Source organism: Bos indicus x Bos taurus, chromosome 11 (assembly GCF_003369695.1).
Source record: "Bos indicus x Bos taurus breed Angus x Brahman F1 hybrid chromosome 11, Bos_hybrid_MaternalHap_v2.0, whole genome shotgun sequence".
NCBI lineage: Eukaryota > Metazoa > Chordata > Mammalia > Artiodactyla > Bovidae > Bos > Bos indicus x Bos taurus.
Window position 1 is genome coordinate 54,714,104 of NC_040086.1, and position 21,145 is coordinate 54,735,248.

The following is a 21,145-nucleotide window of genomic DNA, read 5'->3' on the forward strand; positions in this document are numbered from 1 at the left end:
GAGTCGAACACTACTGAAGTGACTTAGCAGCAGCAGCAGCAGCAGAAGCAGCAGCAAACCCCAAGTTTCAGCTCCTGTTCATGTGAGGTACGAGGGCACAAGGAACTGCTGTTGTGACTTGTCTTTCTTGCAGTTCCCAAATTTCAGTTCCAACCCCAAATGCATTCTAGAACATGACAGTTATTTGAGTCTTCTCTTTTCCTAGAATCCAAAGTAGGCAAGACTCTTAGAATAAAGAAGTTCAGGGATGGTCAGCACTTAAACAATGATGTGCCAGATGTAAAATCTGAGGGTCAGAGGATTAAAGCAATTTGTTCATTCACACAGCCATGGGGTAGTTCATTATAACATCAACAAAACCCCAGTCACTGGGTCCAAAAGACCCAGTGCTGTTTTCTAAGGTAAGGATTGAAAGTACATGTACACTGAGCCTCAGGCCAGCCATGGAGCTCTATGAAGTTGAAATCTATCCCCTTCTAAAACTGATGGAGTCAAGGTCATCGGAAAACTTGTTTATAGTTCAAAAGAAAAATATCCCAACACACCATCCCTCTAAAACTATAGCTTCAGGCTGGCTAGGGGGCTTTTTGATATAATAACCCTACAGATAACAAAGATTGAACACATGAGCATCAAAGGGTTTTTTTCTTCTACAATTAAAAACTTCTTGCTCTTGAACAAACCCCATCATTTTTAATGGGGCTTGGTTTTTCATGTTTGTATTGAAGAGATCTGACCTTACAGATGTAAGGTTATACTACATAGAAAAGTTTGTGAGTTTGTTGGACTAAAGTATACATACCTTCAAACAGTCACAGAAAACACAAACCATGGGGGAAAATGGACATATACATACAGGGATCAGTCACTGCCCATGCAGATGATGAAAAAGTAAAACTTACTTTTCAGTATAACAAAAGACTAACTTTGTCTTGTTTCTCTGCAGAAGCAACAGTGAACACTGAATGCAAACTCTAAAGCCTGATTAGGCAGCACCACAAGAACAGGTGCTTAGAACCCAGGTACCTTGCAATCTTTATAACACACACAATTCTCCAGCTTCAAAGAGTAGACTGACATAACATTAACAGAGTGCTGGATTATAATTTTATTGTGGTGAAGGTAAACTGTTAAGAAGTATATAAGGCTAATACATATAAATGTAAATATAAATATATACAGAAATAGAGGAAGAAAAAGGAAGAGAGAAAAAGAGGTGAGGGAAGGAGAAAGGAAAGGAGGGAAGGAGAATGCATGGGCTAGCAGAGAGAACATGAACCCTAAGGCATCTGAATTCTAGCTCCATCACTCACCCACCAGCTATGATTTTGGTCAGGCTACTTTTAGTTTCCTTGGGCCTCAGTTTCCTGTTGGTACTAGTGATAAAGAGCCCGCCTGCCAATGCAGAAGAAGTAAGAGACTCAGGTTCGATCCTTGGGTTAGGAAGATGCCCTAGAGGGGGAAATGGCAACCCACTACAGTATTTTTGCCTGGAGAATCCCATGGACAGAGGATCCTGGAAGGCTACAGGCCATGGGGTTGCAAAGAGTTGAATGTGACTGAAGTGATTTAGCATGCACAGGTCTTGGTTTCTTAATCTGCAAAATTATGATGATTAAAGAACTTACCAGCTAAAAGGATTAAAAGACAAAAAATATGGAAGATATTATAATATCTAGAAAAGAGAACAAACTAAGTGTTATGTATCTTTCCTCTTCTGAGATGAGGGCAACAGAATTAACTATCCTCTCTCTTCTGGATGCTTCTTCAGTGCATGTGTGTGCATGCTAAATCACTTCAGTCATGTCTGACTCTTTGCAACCCTAAGAACTGTAGCCCACCAGGCTCCTCTGCCCATGGGATTCTCCAGGCAAGAGTACTGGAGTGGGCTGCCATATACTCCTCCAGGGGATCTTCCGGACCCAGGGATCAAACCCAAGTCTCTTATGTCTCCTGCTTTGGCAGGCAGGTTCTTTACCCGTAGCACCCAGAAGTGTACTTAATTTACCTATTGGGTGAGTTATAGGGGTAGGTCAGCGTGGGGTAAGTTTTTATCCAAATACCAGCAAATTTTTGTGGAAATAAATAGTCCTTCTTACATCTAAAAAAGAACTGATTTCTGGACTTGCCTGGTGGTTCAGTGGTTAAGAACACAGCATCCAACACAGGGGAAGCAGGTTTGCTCCCTGGCTGAGGAACTAAGATCCCAGACATGCTGCTTGTGTGCTTAGTCACTTAGTCACGTCCAACTCTTTGTGACCCCCCACCCCATGGACTCTAGCCCACTTGGCCTCTCTGTCCATGGGATTTCCCAAGCAACAATACTGGAGCTAATTGCCATTTTCTTCCCCAGGGAGTCTTTCTGACCCAGGGATTGAACACGTCTCCTGCATTGATGGGCAGATTCTTTACAACTAAGCCACCAGGGAAGACCCACTATACCCAAATACAAAATAAAAAGTAAAAAAAAAAAAAAAAATACTGGTACATATACACAATGGAATATTACCAAGCCATAAAAAGGAACACATTTGAATCAGTTCTAATGAGGTGGATGAATCTAGAACCTATTATACAGAGTGAAGTAAGTCAGAAAGAGAAAGATAAATATCATATTCTAATGCATATATATGGAATCTAGAAAAATGGTACTGGAGAATTTATTTACAAGGCAGCAATGGAGAAACAGACATAGAGAACAGACTTATGGACATGGGGAGAGGGGACGAGAGGGTGAGATATATGGAAAGAGTAACATGAAAAGTTACATTACCATATGTAAAATAGATAGCCAACTCAAATTTGCTGTATAGCTCAGGAAACTCAAATAGGGGTTCTGTATCAACCTAGAGGAGTGGGATGGGGAGGGAGATGAGAGGGACGTTCAAAAGGGAGGGGATATATGTATACCTATGGCTTTGGAAGGAAAGTTATAACCAACCTAGACAGCATATTAAAAAGCAGAGATATTACTTTGCCAACAAAGGTCCATCTAGTCAAGGCTATGGTTTTTCCTATGGTCATGTATGGATGTGAGAGTTGGACTGTGAAGAAAGCTGAGTGCCGAAGAATTGATGCTTTTGAACTGTAGTGTTGAAGAAGACTCTTGAGGGTCCCTTGGACTGCAAGGAGATCCAACCAATCCATTCTAAAGGAGATCAGTCCTGGGTGTTATTGGAAGGACTCATGCTAAAGCTGAAACTCCAATACTTTGGCCACCTCATGCGAAGAGTTGACTCATTGGAAGAGACTCTGATGCTGGGAGGGATTGGGAGCAGGAGGAGAAGGGGATGACAGAGGAGGAAAAGGGGACGACAGAGGAGGAGAAGGGGACAACAGAGGAGGAGATGGCTGGATGGCATCACCGACTCGATGGTCATGAGTTTGAGTGAACTCCAGGAATTGGTGATGGACAGGGAGGCCCGGTGTGCTGCGATTCATGGGGTTGCAAAGAGTCGGACAAGACTGAGCGACTGAACTGAACTGAAATGATGGCTGATTAATGCTGAGGTTTGATCAAAAACAACAATATTCTATAAAGCAATTATCCCTCAATAAAAAAACAAATTAATTTAAAAGAGTAATGGCTATTTCATATGGTTGCCAAAAGCATTTTAAACAAGGTAATAAGTAATAAAGAGCTTATAAAGAACCCTGGCTCTATATTCAAATAGTTACTAACAGCCTAAAGTAAATCCTTGAACTTCTTTAAATCTTTTTTTGTATGTTATAGGAAAAATTATAAAATATGGTAGAGTTTAGGTACTTCCCTGGCACCTCAGATGGTAAAAAATCTGCCTGCAATGCTGGAGACCTAGATGATAACTTAGGTTTGACCCGTGGATTGGGAAGATTCCTTGGAGAAGGAAATGGCAACCTACTCCAGTATTCTTGCCTGGAGAATTTCACGGACAGAGGAGCCAGGTGGGCTAAAGTTCATAGGGTCACAAAAAGTTGGACACAGCTGAGCAACTAATACTAAGGAACTAGAGAATTTGAGGAAGAGAGGCATTCAAATCTATACTTAAAGAACTGAAAGAAAACTTTTAAGTTTAACATATGCTTGACCTGAACAAAATAGTTCTTTGTAAAATATTATGATTTACAGGTTCGTTATGACAATTACTTGAGAAATTCCAATAATTCATTTCCAGTTCAAGTAGGTTAACTGAACTGGGAAGGAAACATTGAGGGAAAGATGAGAATGTTCAGTTTTTACTTTTTAAACTGGAGATCCAGTTCCATCCCTATTGTTTTTAATGCAGTTTTTCTAGATTTTCTTTTTCATGCATGATTTGAATCAAGACCCTGGAAAGGACAAAGCTTTCTCATGTTTACTTCAACTCAAGACATATGTGTAGCATTTACAGAATCACACCTAACAAACAGCTACAGCTACAGCTAATCAAGAAATAATCTCAGAATGAAGGCTCCTTTTAAAAAATTCCAAGTGATTTCACCACTGGAGCAGGTCAAGGTGGAGCCACCCCAGACGTTGTCTCTTATCCTAACATCAATTATGTCAGCCCTAAAGCCAACTACTTCCTCCCACCTCCATTGCTTCTATTCTGGCCATAGTATTAATCCGTTGCTGGAACACTGGAACATCCTTCCATCTATTCTTGTCTTCTCCTTTTATCACTCTACTGTCTATTTTCCATAAAGCCATAGAATGACTCTTTCAATATAGAAATTAGATCACACTGTACCTTACATTCAAATATCTAAGTAGAATACAAAATCCTTGCACCCAGCCCTCAATTTTATCTCTGGAATTTTCCCTCTCATGCTCAACTACAGTCACACTGGTCTCTCTGTTCTTTATCAAACATGCCAAGCACAGTGCTGCCTTGAGGGTATTTGCCCTTTCTGTTGCACAGTTTGGAATGTTCTTCACTTCCTTTAAATCCATGCCTAATAGTCATCTTCAGAGACATGCTAAACATCATTCTCCATCCCCCTACCCTGCTTCACTTTGCTCTACAGCAGAGTCCCACCGTTACATTTTATACATTTATCTCACTCTATCTTTTCCAACACAATATTTGCCCCATGAGAGCAGGAAATATATCAGCTTGGTTCATTGTTTATTGCCAGCAACTGTCAGCACATGGTAACCACCTAGTAAACACTTGTGACTAAATGAATCTTCTGTGCAAGCAGAGGGATTGATGGAGAAAAGCAACTTACTCAAGGCTGAAATTAAGGCAGTCTGTGCTTCACTGATGATCCCATTCCTCATTCTGAATATGAGATTCTGTGCCTTAATTTCAAAACGCATTTTCTAACGGACGCAGCTTCCTACCCTGCATGGGGAGCCTCTACCAAAAGTAACAAAGTCAACATGATGAAGCAGAGAATCAAGATTGCCTTGTGTAGCTCTATGGCTACACGTCACTGCTATGGCCTCAGTGATGTGCTTCATTTTGTCGGAGAAAACCAATTCCCTTTCTTGCATCCTCTGTAACCAAGAATAAGGACAACTGCATGCTTGTAAGGCAAATGCAGGGAAGAAATAATAGGCATTAACTCTAGAGTTAATTCAACTTCTCACAGTCTCCAAAAGCAAAGACTTTCTACTGTATAGAAATGGGAGTATAAGCTCTCAGATTCACAGTTCCTCCTTGGTAGTACATTGGGGAGGTAAATAAGCCCAACGAATGTTTATTGATCCAAGAAATACCTATTCAGGGTTCTGCAGCCATGCTGGTAATATCCTAGGCCTCACTTATTTCATTCATTCTTCAGGCAGTATCTGTTTATTAAGTACTTCTTCTATGCTAGGCACTCATATCTGTTAAGTAGTTAGGAATCAATGAGACATGGTCCTTTTCTCAAAGAAATTGCTAATTTAGCAAGAGAAACAGCAGATAGGCTAAGAGGTGGATGTGTGCAAATCAAAAGTAAGTAGGATTCTCATCAAAAGGAAAAAAAATGGTTTTCGTTTCTTTAACTGTGTATCTAATATGAGATGATGGATGTTCACTTAACTTTTTCTGGTAATCACTTCAGAAGTATATATATCAAATCATCATTCAGTATACCTTAAGCTTATACAGAGCTGTGTATCAAATATTGGACTTCCCAGGTGGTAAAGAATCTGCCTTCCAAGCAGGAGGTGCTGGGTCGGGAAGATCCCATGGAGGAGGGCATGGCAATCCACTCTAGTATTCTTGCCTGGAAAATCCCATAGGCAGAGGAGCAGTACATGGGATTGCAAAAGAGTCAGACACGACTTAGAGAATAAACAACACAACAACACATCAAATATATCTGAATAAAATAAGAAGAAAAATAAAGGAAAAAATGTATACAGTTATGTGTGTAAATTATATCTCAGTAAAACTAGGGGAAAAGATTTTCAGAAAATCTTTGAGATCACAAATACTTGGTTTTTGTTTTGTTTTGTTTTTTAAAAAAGGAAATAGGGTTTCATGAGAGTGCAAAACATGAGGAACTGATCCCACCCAGGGACATGATGTTTGTGCTAAAAGCTGAACAATCAGAAATGACGGGAAGGGGTAGAGCAGGGAGACTGTCAGGAAAGGGTCAATATAAGAAAGCACAGGCCCAGGCGGAGGCAGCCTATCACTTTCAACAAACAGAAAGTAGCCTGTCTGATGCCTGCCAGGTAGGAAGTGGGAGAGGACAGAAAGATGAGCCTGGAGGCTGTAGAGACGGCCAGATTCTGCAGATCTTGCAGACTTCCTTAAAACCTTGATCTTCAACCTGAGAACAAGAGGAAATCGCTGAATGCCTCAGGCAGGGCAGTTGTGCAATCTGATTTGCATTCTCAGAATTTCACTCTGGCTGCTGCAGCAGAAGGACCAGGCATATGAGAGAGGCCTGTTGGGAGGACCCAGCATTTCCCCAGACTACAGGGTATGCAATTTGCACTGGAGCTTTTATGGTAAAGATGGGGAATTAGAAAGAAGAGCAGGCAGATACACTGAAGGCAAAGCCATGGAAGAAATGTTTCAGTCTGGAGGCTCTAAAACAGCTGTATTGATTTTACATGTTCCAGATTCAGTTTTATTTATTTTTTGCTGCAATGCATATTTTGCCCCACTTTACATCCACTTCACCCTCTCCCAGACCATGTTACTTTGGTTGTAACTGAGTTGTCATAAGTTGCATTGCATTTCTCCAGAAAGCCTAGGAATGAGATAGAGCAGGTGTGCTTGGATCAGAGTCAGCCCTGCCCTGAAGCCCTGAGCTCACCCTCAGAAGAAAGGAATTAGCTGGAATCTGGAGATGGGGGGAAATGACCTCTGGTAGTACTTCCTATAGTGGCTGATGCTACAGTTCATGAAGCATCACTGCTGATCCGGTAAGTTCTCTCAAATCAACAAATACTAGGGTATAAATTCACCTATGTTTTTACTTAATGTGACAAACACTATGGGGGAAAAAGCCTCAAATTTTCACTTGCTAAGGCAATTATGAAAATTCAAATTATTCTTGTCTATTCATATTTTGTTAATATTTTATTTTCACTTATACTGTCTTTGTTGAAGATTGTCTAAAAACTGACATTATATAAAAGATTGTGATGCCTTCCATCATCTCTGAATGGCAAATACCAAACTGGGGGAAAATGGTACACAAATATAAGAAAAAAAGCACATAAAAATAGGTGAAAACGGAATATAAAATAATGAAACTCTATAACGCGCCGGCTGACACGGACGGCGCAGAAGCGTGGCTGAGAGGAGCTACCCCTAGCCCAAGGTCAGGGGTGGTGAAGTGCCAGGCTGCGTAGGCACAGGAGCGGCGGAGAGGAGCTACCCCACGTCCTAAATCAGGGTCGGCGGCCAAGAGAAGCTACGCCACGCCCGAGGTCAGGGGTGGCAGCCGAGAGGAACAACCCCGCGTCCAAGGTGAGTTTTCATTCCAATCCCAAACAAAAGCAATGACAAAGAATGCTCAAACCACTGCACAATTGTACTCATCTCACACGCTAGTAAAGTAATGCTCAAAATTCTCCAAGCCAGGCTTCAGCAGTACGTGAACAGTGAACTTTCAGATGTTGAAGCTGGTTTTAGAAAAAGCAGAAGAACAAGAGATCAAATTGCCAACATCCACTGTATCATCGAAAAAGCAAGAGAGTTCCAGAAAAATATCTATTTCTGCATTATTGACTATGCCAAAGCCTTTGACTGTGTGGATCACAAGAAACTGTGGAAAATTCTAAAAGAGGTGGGACTACCAGACCACCTGACCTGCCTCTTGAGAAACCTATATGCAGGTCAGGAAGCAACAGTTAGAACTGGACATAGAACAATAGACTGGTTCCAAATAGGAAAAGGAGTACGTCAAGGCTGTATGTTGTCACCCTACTTATTTAACTTATATGCAGAGTACATCATGAGAAACGCTGGGCTGGAGGAAGCACAAGCTGGAATCAAGATTGCCAGGAGAAATATCAATAACTTCAGATATGCAGATGACACCACCGTTATGGCAGAAAGTAAAGAGGAACTAAAGAGCCTCTTGATGAAAGTTAAAGAGGAGAATGAAAAAGTTGGCTTAAAGCTCAACATTCAGAAAACTAAGACCATGGCATCTGGTCCCATCACTTCATGGCGGATAGATGCGGAAACAGTGGAAACAGTGTCAAACTTTATTGTTTTGCTCCAAAATCACGGCAGATGGTGATTGCAGCCATGAAATTAAAAGAAGCTTACTCCTTGGAAGGAAAGTTATGACCAACCTAGATAGCATATTAAAAAGCAGAGATATTACTTTGCCAACAAAGGTCCGTCTAGTCAAGGCTATGGTTTTTCCAGTGGTCATGTATGGATGTGACAGTTGGATTGTGAAGAAAGCTGAGCGCTGAAGAATTGATGCTTTTGAACTGTGGTGTTGAAGAAGACTCTTGAGAGTCCCTTGGACTGCAAGGAGATCCAATCAGTCCATTCTAAAGGAGATCAGTCCTGGGTGTTCTTTGGAAGGACTGAGATGCTGAAGCTGAAACTCCATTACTTTGGCCACCTCATGCGAAGAGTTGACTCATTGGAAAACACTCAGGTGCTGGGAGGGATTGTGGGCAAGAGGAGAAGGGGATGGCAGAGGGGCTGGATGGCATCACTGACTCGATGGACATGAGTTTGAGGGAACTCCGGGAGTTGGTAATGGACAGGGAGGCCTGGAGTGCTGTGATTCATGGGGTTACAAAGAGTTGGACACAACTGAATGACTGAACTGAACTGATAAGCAAAGGTAAAAGTGAAAGTTAAAGTTGTTCAGTTCTTTCCAACTCTTTGCAACCCCATGGACTATATAGTCCATGGGATTCTCTAGGCCAGAATACTGAGTGGGTAGCCTTTCCCTTCTCCAGGATTCTTCTCTACCCAGGGATCGAACCCAGGTCTCCCTCAAAGGTAGGAGGGGTGAAATTGTGTTTAGAATCAAATTCCATACCCACCAGAGATGCTCAGAGAGCTCAAAACAAACAAACAAACAAAAAAAAAAACCACCTTGTGTGCACCAGTACCCAGGGATCCCACAGGAGACTGGGCCAGACCTCCTTCTGAGTGTTTCAGTGTCTCCTGCAGAGGCAGAGATCAACAGTGGCTTGCCATGGGGACAGGGGCTCTGGCTGCAGCAGACTTGGGAGGTGCATGATGTGAGCCCCACCATAGAACCACTGACAAGATAACCTACAAACTGGAGAACAATTATACCAAAGAAGTTCTTGCACTGTTGTGAAAGTTCTAGGGCCCACATTTCCCAATCTGGGAATCCAGCAAAGGGAATGAGAACCCCTGGGGACTTTGACCTGAAGGCCAGTGGGATTTTATTACAGAACTTCCACAGGACTGGGGAAACAGGCTCTTGGAGGATAAAAACAAAACCTTCAGCGCATCACCTAGAAGAAAGGATGAGTGACCCCAACAGAGACTGAGCCAGACTTGCCTGAGAGTGTCCAGGAGTCTCTGGCACAGGCCCAGGTTGACAGTGGGCTGCCATGGGGTCAGGGGCACTGAATACAATAGTCCTGGTTTGGCCTTAGGCCAAACTACAGGGAGGGAACACAGCCCCACCCATCAATGGAAAATTGGATTAAAGATTTATTGAGCATGGCCCTGCCCATCAAAGCAAGACCCAGATTCCCCCACAGCCAGTCCCTCCCCTCAGGAAGCTTCCACAAGCCTCTTATCCTTGTCCATCAGAGGGCAGACAGAATGGAAACTACAATCACAGAAAACTAACCAATCTGATCACTTGAATCACAGCCTTGTCTAACTCAATGAATCTATGAGCCATGTTGTGGACTACGTTTTGTCAGAAGTCTCCACTATGACCCATCCATCTTGGGTGGCCCTACACAACATGGCTCATAGAATGGAATGCAAAAGTAGGAAGTCAAGAGATACCCAGAGTAATAGGTAAGTTTGGTCTTGAAAGTACAAAATAAAGCAGGGCAAAGGTTAATAGAGTTTGGCAAAGAGAACACACTGGTCATAGCAATCACCCTCCTCCAACAACACAAGAGATGACACTACACATGGACCTCACCAGATGATCAATGCTGAAATCATTGACTATATTCTTTGCAGCTAAAAATGAAGACGCTCTATACAGTCAGCAAAAACAAAACCAGGAGTTGACTGGGGTTCAGATCATGAACTCCTTATTGCCAAATTCAAACTTAAATTGAGGAAAGTAGGGAAAACCACTAGACCATTCAGGTATGACCTAAATCAAATCCCTTATGATTACACAGTGGAAGTGTAAATTAATTCAATGGATTAGATCTGATAGAGTGTCTGAAGAACTATGGAAGAAGGTTTATAACATTGAACAGGAGGCAGTAATTAAAAACATCCCCAAGAAGAAGAAATGCAAAAAGGCAAAATGGTTGTGTGAGGAGGCCTTACAACTAGCTGAAAAAAAAAAAAAAAAAAAGAAGAAGCAAAAAGCAAAGCAGAAAAGGAAAGATATATCCATCTGAATGCAGAGTTCCAAAGACTAGCAAGGAGAGATTAGAAAGCCTTCTTAAGTGAAGAATGCAAAAAAACAAAGGGAAACAATAGAATGGGAAAGACTAGAGATCTCTTCAAGAAAAGCACAGATACCAAGGAAACATTTCATGCAAAGATGGGCTCAATAAAGGACAGAGATGATATGGACCTAACATAAGCAGAAGACATTAAGAAGAGGTGGCAAGAATACACAGAAGAACTATACAAAAAAGATCTTCAAGACCCAGATAATCATGATGGTGTGATCACCCACCCAGAGATAGACATTGTGGAATGCAAAGTCAAGTGGGCCTTAGGAAGCATCATTATGAACAAAGCTAGTAGATGTGATGGAATTCTGAGCTATTTGAAATCGTAAGAGATGATGCTGTTAAAGTGCTGCACTCAATATGCCAGCAAATTTGGAAAACTCAGCAGTGGCCATAGGACTGGAAAAGGTCAGTTTTCATTCCAACCCCAAAGAAAGGCAATGCCAAAGAAAGTTCAAACAGCCACACAATTGTACTCATCTCACACACTAGCAAAGTAATGCTCAAAATTCTTCAAGCTAGGCTTTAACGGTATGTGAACTGAGAATTTCCAGATGTCCAAGCTGGATTTACAAAAGGCAGAGGAACCAGAGATCAAATTGCCAACAACTGTTGGATCATAGAAAAAGCAATAAAAGTCCAGAAGAACATCTACTGCTGCTTCATTGACTACCCTAAAATCTTTGACTGTGTGGATCACAACAAACTGGAAAATTCTTAAAGAGATTGGAATACCAGACCACTTTACCTGCCCCCTGAGAAATCCGTATGCAGGTCAAGAAGCAACAGTTAGAACTGGATGTGGAACAACAGACTGGTTTCAAATTGGGAAAGGATTACATTGTGTCTGTATATTGTCATCCTGTTTCTTTAACCTATATGCAGATTCAGTTCAGTTCAGTTCAGTCACTCAGTCATGTCCAACTCTTTGTGACCCCATGAACTAAAGCACACCAGGCCTCCCTGTCCATCACCAACTCCCGGAGTTCACCCAAACCCACATCCATCGAGTCAGTGATACCATCCAACCATCTAACCCTCTGTCGTCCCCTTCTCCTCCTGCCCTCAATCTTTCCCAGCATCAGGATCTTTTCAAATGAGTCAGCTCTTCGCATCAGGTGGCCAAAGTATTGGAGTTTCAGCTTCAACATCAGTCCCTCCAATGAACACCCAGGACTGATCTCCTTTGGGATGGACTGGTTGGGTCTCCTTGCAGTCCAAAGGACTCTCAAGAGTCTTCTCAACACCACAGTTCAAAAGCATCAATTCTTTGGTGCTCAGCTTTCTTTAAAGTCCAACTCTCACATCCATACATGACCACTGGAAAAACCATAGCCTTGATTAGATGGACCTTTGTTGGCAAAGTAATATCTCTGCTTTTCAGTATGCTATCTAGGTTGGTCATAAATTTCCTTCCAAGGAGGGTCTCTTAATTTCATGGATGCAATCACCATCTGCAGTGATTTTGGAGCCCAGATAAATAAAGTCTGTCACTGTTTCCATTGTTTCCCTATCTATTTCCCATGAAGTGATGGGACCAGATGCCATGATCTTAGTTTTCTGAATGTTGAGCTTTAAGCCAACTTTTTCATTCTCCTCTTTCACTTTCATCAAGAAGCTCTTTAGTTCTTGACTGTCTGCCATAAGGGTGGTGTCATCTGCATATCTGAGGTTATTGATATTTCTCCTGGCAATCTTGGTTCCAGCTTGTGCCTCCTTCCAGCCCAGCATTTCTCATGATGTACTATGCATATAAGCTAAATAAGCAGGGTAACAATATACAGCCTTGACGTACTCCTTTTCCTATTTGGAACCAGTCTGTTGTTCCATGTCCAGTTCTAACTGTTGCTTCCTGACCTGCATACAGGTTTCTCAAGAGGCAGGTCAGGTGGTCTGGTTTACATCATGAGAAATGCCAGGCTGGATGAAACATGAGCTGGAATCAAGATTGCTGGGAGAAATATCAATAACCTCAGATATGCAGATGACACCACCCTTATGGAAGAAAGTGAAGAGGAACTAAAAAGCCTCTTGATGAAAGTGAAAGAGGAGAGTGAAAAAGTTGGCTTAAAGCTCAATATTCAAAAAACTATGATCATGGCATCCAGTCCCATCACTTAATGGAAAACAGATGGGGAAACAATGAAAACAGTGACAGACTTTATTTTCTTGAGCTCCAAAATCACTGCAGGTAGTAATTGCAGCCATGAAATTAAAAGACACTTGCTCCTTAGAAGAAAAACTATGACAAACCTAGACAGCATGTTAAAAAGCAGAGACATTACTCTGCCAACAAAGGTCCATCTAGTCAAAGCTGTGGTTTTTCCAGTAGTCATGTATGGTTGTGAGAGTTGGACTTTAAAGAAAGCTGAGCACCAAAGAAATGATGCTTTTGAATTGTGGTGTTGGAGCAGACTCTTGACAGTCCATTGGACTGCAAGGAGTTCCAACCAGTCCATCCTACAGGTTAGTCCTGAGTGTTCATTGGAAGGACTGATGCAGAAGCTGAAACTCCAATACTTTGGCCACCTGATGCGAAGAGCTGGCTCATTTCAAAAGACCCTGATGCTGGGCAAGATTGAAGGTGGGAGGAGAAGGGGACGACAGAGGAAGAGATGGTTGGATGGCATCACTGACTCAGTGGACATGAGTTTTAGCAAGCTCTGGGAGTTGGTGATGGACAGGGAAGCTGGTGTGCTGTTGTCCCCCATGGGGTTGCAAAGAGTCAGACATGACTGAGTGACTGAACTGAACTGAACTGATAGTCAGAGATTGATTATTCATTCATTCTTTCTTCAAAATTCCCTAATATATAATTCCTATGTGATTTACATTAATGGGGCTTCCCAGATGACACCATTGGTAAAGAATATACCTGCCAGTGAAGGAGATATAGGAGATGCAGGTTCGATTCCTGATTCAGGAAGATCCCTTGGAGAAGGAAATGGCAACCCATTTCAGTACTGAATAGACGAGGGTGTTGGAACCCACTCCAGTATTCTTGCCTGGAGAATCCCCATGGACAGAGGAGCCTGGTGGACTACAGTCCCTGGGGTCACAAAGAGTTGGACATGACTGAGGGACTAAGCACAGCACATTCCATTGAATAAAAAAATCTCTGACTAAAAGTATTAACAACAAAAATCATCTCACAAATGTATCCCAACCAGTTCTCTCAGGAATTTCCACTTCCAGTCATGAAAAAGAATCTTGTAAGAGACTCATCTCACTTTCCTGATGAGAACAACTAGAAATGCAGAAATAAAAGAATTTGCTTCAAAGCATGAGACATCAGCCAAAGGAGTCAAAACTTAGACTTGCTCAAAAGAGATGCTCATTGAAGGGGGCCCAGCTTTCTGCATTTCACTTTTCCTCCCAGGGATTTGAAAATCTTACTATGGAAAGAGAAACTGAGATACAAATAGAAGGCTGCTGCTGAGAGGAAAATGATTCTTTACGAGTTTTCAGCAACCTCCTAGGGTTGGGGAGGCAAAAACTGGACAGGATGGCCAAGGAAGCAAAGGCTTGGAACTAAGGTGCCATAACAAAGGGACATTCAAAAATAAGCTTTTTTTTTTTCTTTTGAAAATGCTTTCTCCCACCATTTTTGTCTATTAAGTTACAAATAACAAGAGCCAAGTAGTCCCTTGAAGCATACAAAAACAAATCAAAGTTTACACGTATCATGATGATGAGAAAACAAAAACTGGAGTAAATGCTTCATAGATGAGGTGGGATACTAGGTACTACATTTGATTCTCTTTTGGCATCTGGGATGACCATTCCATAGGACTAGGATAGAAAGGTAGACTATACCTTAGGTAATCATAAACTAGCCTCAAATCAGAGAAGTCTCAAGTCTTTGATTAGACTGAGGTGGTTTGCCTCTCTGCTGCGTGTCAGAGGACAGGATGAATTCTCTTTGGAGAGAAAAATCATCCACATTGCTATGGTCTGAATGTTTGTGTCCTCCCAAGATTCATACTTTCAAATCCTAATGCTGCATATGATGGTTAGGAGGTGAGGTCTTGAGAGTTTCATACATTATGAAAGTGAAGTCTTTATAAATGGGATTACTGTTTTTATGAAAAGGAACCCCACAGTCATCCGTCTCCCCTTCCAGCATGTGAGAACACAGTGAGAAGCTATGAACAAGGAAGAGGGCCTTCACAGAACACACCTTTTCAGGAAATTTGGTCTTGGACTTCCCAGCCTCGAGAACTGTGTGAAATAAATTTCTGTTGTTTACAGGCCACTGAATGTGTAGTACTTTGTTATAGCAGCCTGGATAGACTAAGACACTGACTCTTTATATTTATTCATGAGAATGTCTACCATTCAATCAAAAATTAACCAACATATGAGAAAGAAATAAAGAATCATCAAGATAAAATCAAATAGCAAACAGTCACCATTCAGTTCAGTTCAGTTCAGTCACTCAGTCGTGTCCAACTGTTTGGGACCCCATGAATCGCAGCACGCCAGGCCTCCCTGTCCATCACCATCTCCCGGAGTTCACGCAAACTCACGTCCATCGAGTCGGTGATGCCATCCAGCCATCTCATCCTCTGTCGTCCCCTTCTCCCCCTGCCCCCAATCCCTCCCAGCATCAGAGACTTTTCCAATGAGTCAACTCTTCGCATGAGGTGGCCAAAGTACTGGAGTTTCATACATATAACTAAAGTCTCCATTTTGAAAGCCTCATAGAGCTACATGACCATTTACTTAAACAAGTACAAATTCAATTAAATGAAACATGGCATATTCTAGTCATCAGGCAAATACCAGAGATTAATTATAATTAAGAGTCTTAAATCCATTTTGAATGTTTGGCTGCTGACAGTGTTTAAGCCTCACTCTTCCCCCTTTCCCTCTGGCTACAAACTGGGCAAACTGATAGGAAGGCCCACCTTTTTTCCTATGCCAAAGGGAAGTCTGAAGAAACATTTAAACTCCAGCTCCTACATGGAGATCTTGACTCCAGACCTCAAAGCCTGATAAAAACAAAAAGCACTTGTCTCTGTTGAAGCCACTGTGGACTGGCTTGAACCACTCTATAGGGCAACCACAAAACATAAACAAAATTGATTCAAATACTGGAGTTTTATGACTTGGATTTTTAAAATAATTCTAATTAATATCTTTTAAAGGAGATGACCTGATAATGAATAATATCAGAAACCGGAATCATTAAAAAGAAAAAAAAAAAAAAGAATTAACTAGAAATTCTTAAATAAAAATGGAACTCAATAGATCAGTATCAAGCATATTGGACACAGATGGAGACAGGATGAGTGAGCTAAAAATTAGGTCAGCAGAAAATAACCAGACACATGTATAGTTTAGGAAGAAATTTATAGTCTCAAACATGTATATTACTAAAATAAAAAAGGATAAAAATCAATGATAGGATTATTCATTTCAAAAAGTTAGAAAAAAAAACCCAGTAAGTTATAACAGAAGAGAGCAGAAAAAAGAAATACAAAGATAAGAGCATTCTTGTATAAGAGAAATACAAAGATAAGAAATACAAAGATAAGTCTTAAATAAAACTTAAAAATTCTACAAAACTGAAAGCTATGTTTTAGAAAAGATTATTAAATTGGTCAACCTCTTACAAAACTAATCATTGAAAAAGAAAGAAGACACAATTAGGCACATGAGGGATGAATGGGAAAAAAAAAAAAAGAAAGAGTAGTGCAGATTCTAATACATTTTTAAAAATGGTAGAAGACATGAGCAATTTTATGTCAAAAATTTAGAAAATTAAATGAAAATAACAAATTCCTAGACTACAACTTACCAAAGCTGACCCAAAAGAAGCTGAAAATTTAAACAGTCTTATGCTTTAAAAATTTAATCTGCAATTTTTTAACTCTTCCTCAAATAAATACCCAGGCTCAGATTGTTATATCAGTGAATTTCTCCAAATATTTAAAAAATATATAATGCCATTCTCACACCTTCACTTCCAGAAAACAGAAAGAAAATATAATTTCTAACTTATTTTCTGAGGGAAAACATATTTTTGATACCTCTGAAGGAGAATAAAGAAGACAAAAATTATGCAATAGTCTCAGAAATATGATATAATTCTATATATATTCATAAATTTTAAAAATCTTAAAAACGGAGTAACAGAAGACAAATAATCTAATAAAAATATCCACAAGAAATCTAGAGCTAATGATATAATACATGGTAAAATATTAAAATTTCCTCATTGAGATCTAAAGGTAACAAAAATATCTATTACCATACTTCTAAGTTGAAGGTTTGGCTAGTGCAATAATACAAGGAAAAAAGAAAACACGGGATTGGAAAAGAAGAAATATAACTCATAATTTGCAGATAACATGATTATATACATAGGAAATCCTACAGGATACAGTCAAAACTTGGCATTAGGAAGTGAATTTAACAAGGTAATAGATATGAAAATCAATATAACAACCAAATTTTTTATATCACAGACAGAAACTAAGGCCCAGAAAAGTACCCAGGTCCATATAGACACTTTCAAATTGGAAAAAGTGTGACTCTTAGCCCAGTGGTCAAGTTTTCTGACATGTGTGCATTAGCAGTGATGCACTTGTTTGAAGCACAGAAGATGCAGAAATGTTTTCAAGTCCAGCTCATGTCTAATCAAACAGAGGCCAGTGTACACCCTTGTCCTGGCACCTCCCAGGCATCAGGACATTCCAAAATGCTGCTGGCTGCAGGGACCACACAGGTAGAAGGAAAGGAATAACTAAGGGGAGCAAGTTAGCAACAGTCTGAAATGTGGCATCTGAATGACCTGGATCTTCTGCTGCTGGCACAAGTTGTGAATCAAGAGACACCCAGAGTGACTAGATTTCCCTACAGTGAAATATACAGATGGGATGAGGGGAAATGATGGCTGTGTCCAGGGCCAATAAGATAGGAAAAAAGAGTAGGGAGCTATTTAGCCCTGGCCTCATATTTACCCAGGACATCAAATTTGAACTTCAAACGATCTGCAAATGAGGCTGTACACAGAATTACAGAAAGACACTGGCAGAATTGAAAGTAGGAGATGTTTATCATAGCACTTTAAACTCATGTCCCTGTCTTTATTGATAATAGCTACAACACATCATTAATTGTTCTCTATAAATTCTGCAACTATCATGTAAATACTAGAATTATATATATTGGGATGATGCATCTGTATGCTAATATTATTGTTTATTGCATATTAATATTTTTAACTTTTGTAGCACTCATTTCACATTCTTCCTTTCCGCTTCTTCCTCCCCTTGTTACTCCAATCCCACTCCTTCTTCAGCTGTTCTTTCTTTAAAGTTGAAAGTGGCAGAACTTCCAAGGCGAACCTTGGAAAGACTTTGGGTTCTGCAATGGCTAACTTGGAATTGAAGCCAAATCTTGGAATCTGTAGGTAGAATGTGAGGGGTGATGGGGTATTTGCCCCATATTTGGGAACAGAGCCAGAAAGATTGTCATAATATTATAAGCATGACTCTATTTTCAGCTTCTTTAGTCTAATGTCACCTCAAGACACTGGGGCTACAGTAGGAAGTTCAAGGGTTTTAGTCAAACAGTACAATTTTGCATTTATAAAGCAACTCCTACAGATGTCTCTAACACAGAGAATATACCTAGGACCTGAACTTACACTCCTACTACTGTCCCAAGAGTCTTTACCAAGAGTCCAAACATCTCTTTTAGGGAGGGGAGACTAATTTTTACAATGTTCATAATGTGGCCAGCTAATTCAGGTTTAGGTGGGTGAGTAGAAATGGGAAAGAAAAGGGAACTGTGTCTAAATCTCCATTTGGAAGTTTTAATTCTACTTCTTCAAATCAAAGCTGGTCTTCAGCACTTGGACTGTCCCTTCTATTGCTCCTGTTTCTGCCTCTGCTTACTGTTGAGGAAAATTAGCAGATACATTTCAGAATCTGTTTAGAATTGTGTAATAGAGAGAGGAGAGATTACTGAAAACCTGTGTCCTTTACAAAGGATGGAGTCACCAGAAGATAAAAGAAAGATCCAGGAAAATCACAGGAGCCTGGTTTGTTGAAATTCCAGGAGCCATTTATAGAGATTAAACATACTGATACAAATTCTAGTCTCGAGCCTCTCTTGACTTACCTCTACCAGCTTGTTGGCGTGCTCACGGAAAACTTGGGCATATTCCTTCACTTCCTTCTCATTCCCACTTTTTGCAGCCTCAATGAGAACTAGCAAAGGAACGTTGGTTTCCAAGAAAGAATCTGATATGTGATCCATCACTGCTTTCCGAAGCTACAGTAGGAAAAAAAAAAAAAAAGAATTAAGGGATAGAGGAACTATTTGACTGCATTACTCTTTAAGTCATATGAATTAAATCACTTCCTAGGAATAGTTTTTCTAAAGCCCCAGTTCTCATGGTTCACAGACATAATGTTGCAACTCTCTTTTTAATCTTCCTGGTGCTTATCATATCAAAGGAAGGCAAAGAGCTATGACCAAGAATGATTCTGAATTATCTGTATTATATGTCAACTTAGAAGTTACACACATGACTTGTAGCTCAATACATTATAGACTGTCCTTATCAAAGTTCTGCTCACATCCTTCATTGGCCAAGTGTCTCCCTTCAGGTTTTGAGTCCTGATTCAGCTTAAGAACTCAGGCTTTTTAGAAAAAGAAGAAATGTAAGCATCAGTCAACAGGTGGGGAGAACTTTAAATGATGAACTAGGCCTTGAAGTGACCCGAAAATCTTATCTCTCTACTGTCTCCAGTCCTTTCTACATCCATTGTTTGTATTTGATGGAGCGAGAAACATGAAACACCCAACAATTTAAAAAATGTATCTGCCAGGTGCTATGATGACATAGTTGGTATGCTCCAGAAAGAAGTACTGACAATTATTCTTCAAGGTAATTTAGAATGCTGCTGCTGCTAAGTCACTTCAGTCATGTCCGACTCTGTGCAACCCCATAGACGGCAGCCCAACAGGCTCCCCCGCCCCTGGGATTCTCCAGGCAAAACACTGGAGTGGGTTGCCATTTCCTTCTCCAATGCATGAAAGTGAAAAGTGAAAGTGAAGTTGCTCAGTCGTGCCCGACCCTCAGCGACCCTATGGACTGCAGCCTACCAGGCTCCTCCATCCATGGGATTTTCCAGGCAAGAGTACTGGAGTGGCGTGCCATTGCCTTCTCCGAATTTAGAATAAACATATCCAAATTTCTAATAATGCATAATTACACATCATTCCTACATTGTTTAAATGGGAAGTAGGACAGCCACATTAAAATGAAACGGAACTGTACTGAACAATTACCTTAGTGCTGCTTTGTTCATAATTATCAGAATGTGTGCAAGGAGAAAACACCCCAAATACAAATAAACAGAAGAGAAGATGATAAACAGTGTGTATATTTTCCAAGCAAATATTCCTATTCAGGGGTATTCAGGCAAATCTTTTGATAGTATGATACATACACATTTATCATTGATCAGAAGAAGGGAAATGTACAAATCTCAGTTCCTTTTTGCACTAATTACCAAAGGGTATCCCTGTGTGTATGTGTAGTTTACTTTAACTCTGGATTGAGTTGGACATTTTACCATATAAAACATAACAGATTTGTGGAAAATTAACATTAATTAGTTACTCATTAGCAAGGTGCGTTATATTTCTGCTTGGGAATAATACTTTTATTGGTGAGCTCATACATTCTGGCCATATGTGATGTGCCAGACAACTTAGATCAACCAAGATTTTTTTATGTTGTATCACTTAATCCCCATGACAATACTATAAGATAGGGACTATTCTTATACCACCAGTTTTTCAGATGAAGAAAATGAGACTTGGAAAAGTTAAATAACCTGCCTGCCCTCATAAGGTGGCAAAGAGCAGAGCCCTCTAATAAAGTCTGAAGGGGACAGTGCAGAGGACACTTGAAGCTGACCTGGCTTGGCTCTCCTCCAGGACAGAAACCCTCATGAAGGAGAAGCTATTAAATGTAATCAAAGTTGAACTGGCTGGGGACAACAGAGATAAAAGAAAGAGAAGATCTAGATAAAGTGGGGGCAATGGTCAGAACTAAGCTATCTCACCAATCAAGACACTGTTTGATTTTTATATCTTAGGAAA

General features: G+C 40.5%; 1 protein-coding gene across 5 annotated transcripts in view; it reads right to left on the bottom strand.

Annotated features, from left to right (window-relative positions):
• CTNNA2 (catenin alpha 2) overlaps positions 1 to 21,145 on the bottom strand; it is a 1,359,097-nt gene that overhangs the window by 254,883 nt on the left and 1,083,069 nt on the right. For all 5 annotated transcript variants that reach the window (XM_027555570.1, XM_027555573.1, XM_027555568.1 and 2 more), the window contains exon 9: positions 19,151 to 19,303. In XM_027555570.1, the coding sequence (XP_027411371.1) occupies positions 19,151 to 19,303 (153 nt within the window). The remainder of the gene's footprint in view (positions 1 to 19,150; positions 19,304 to 21,145) is intronic.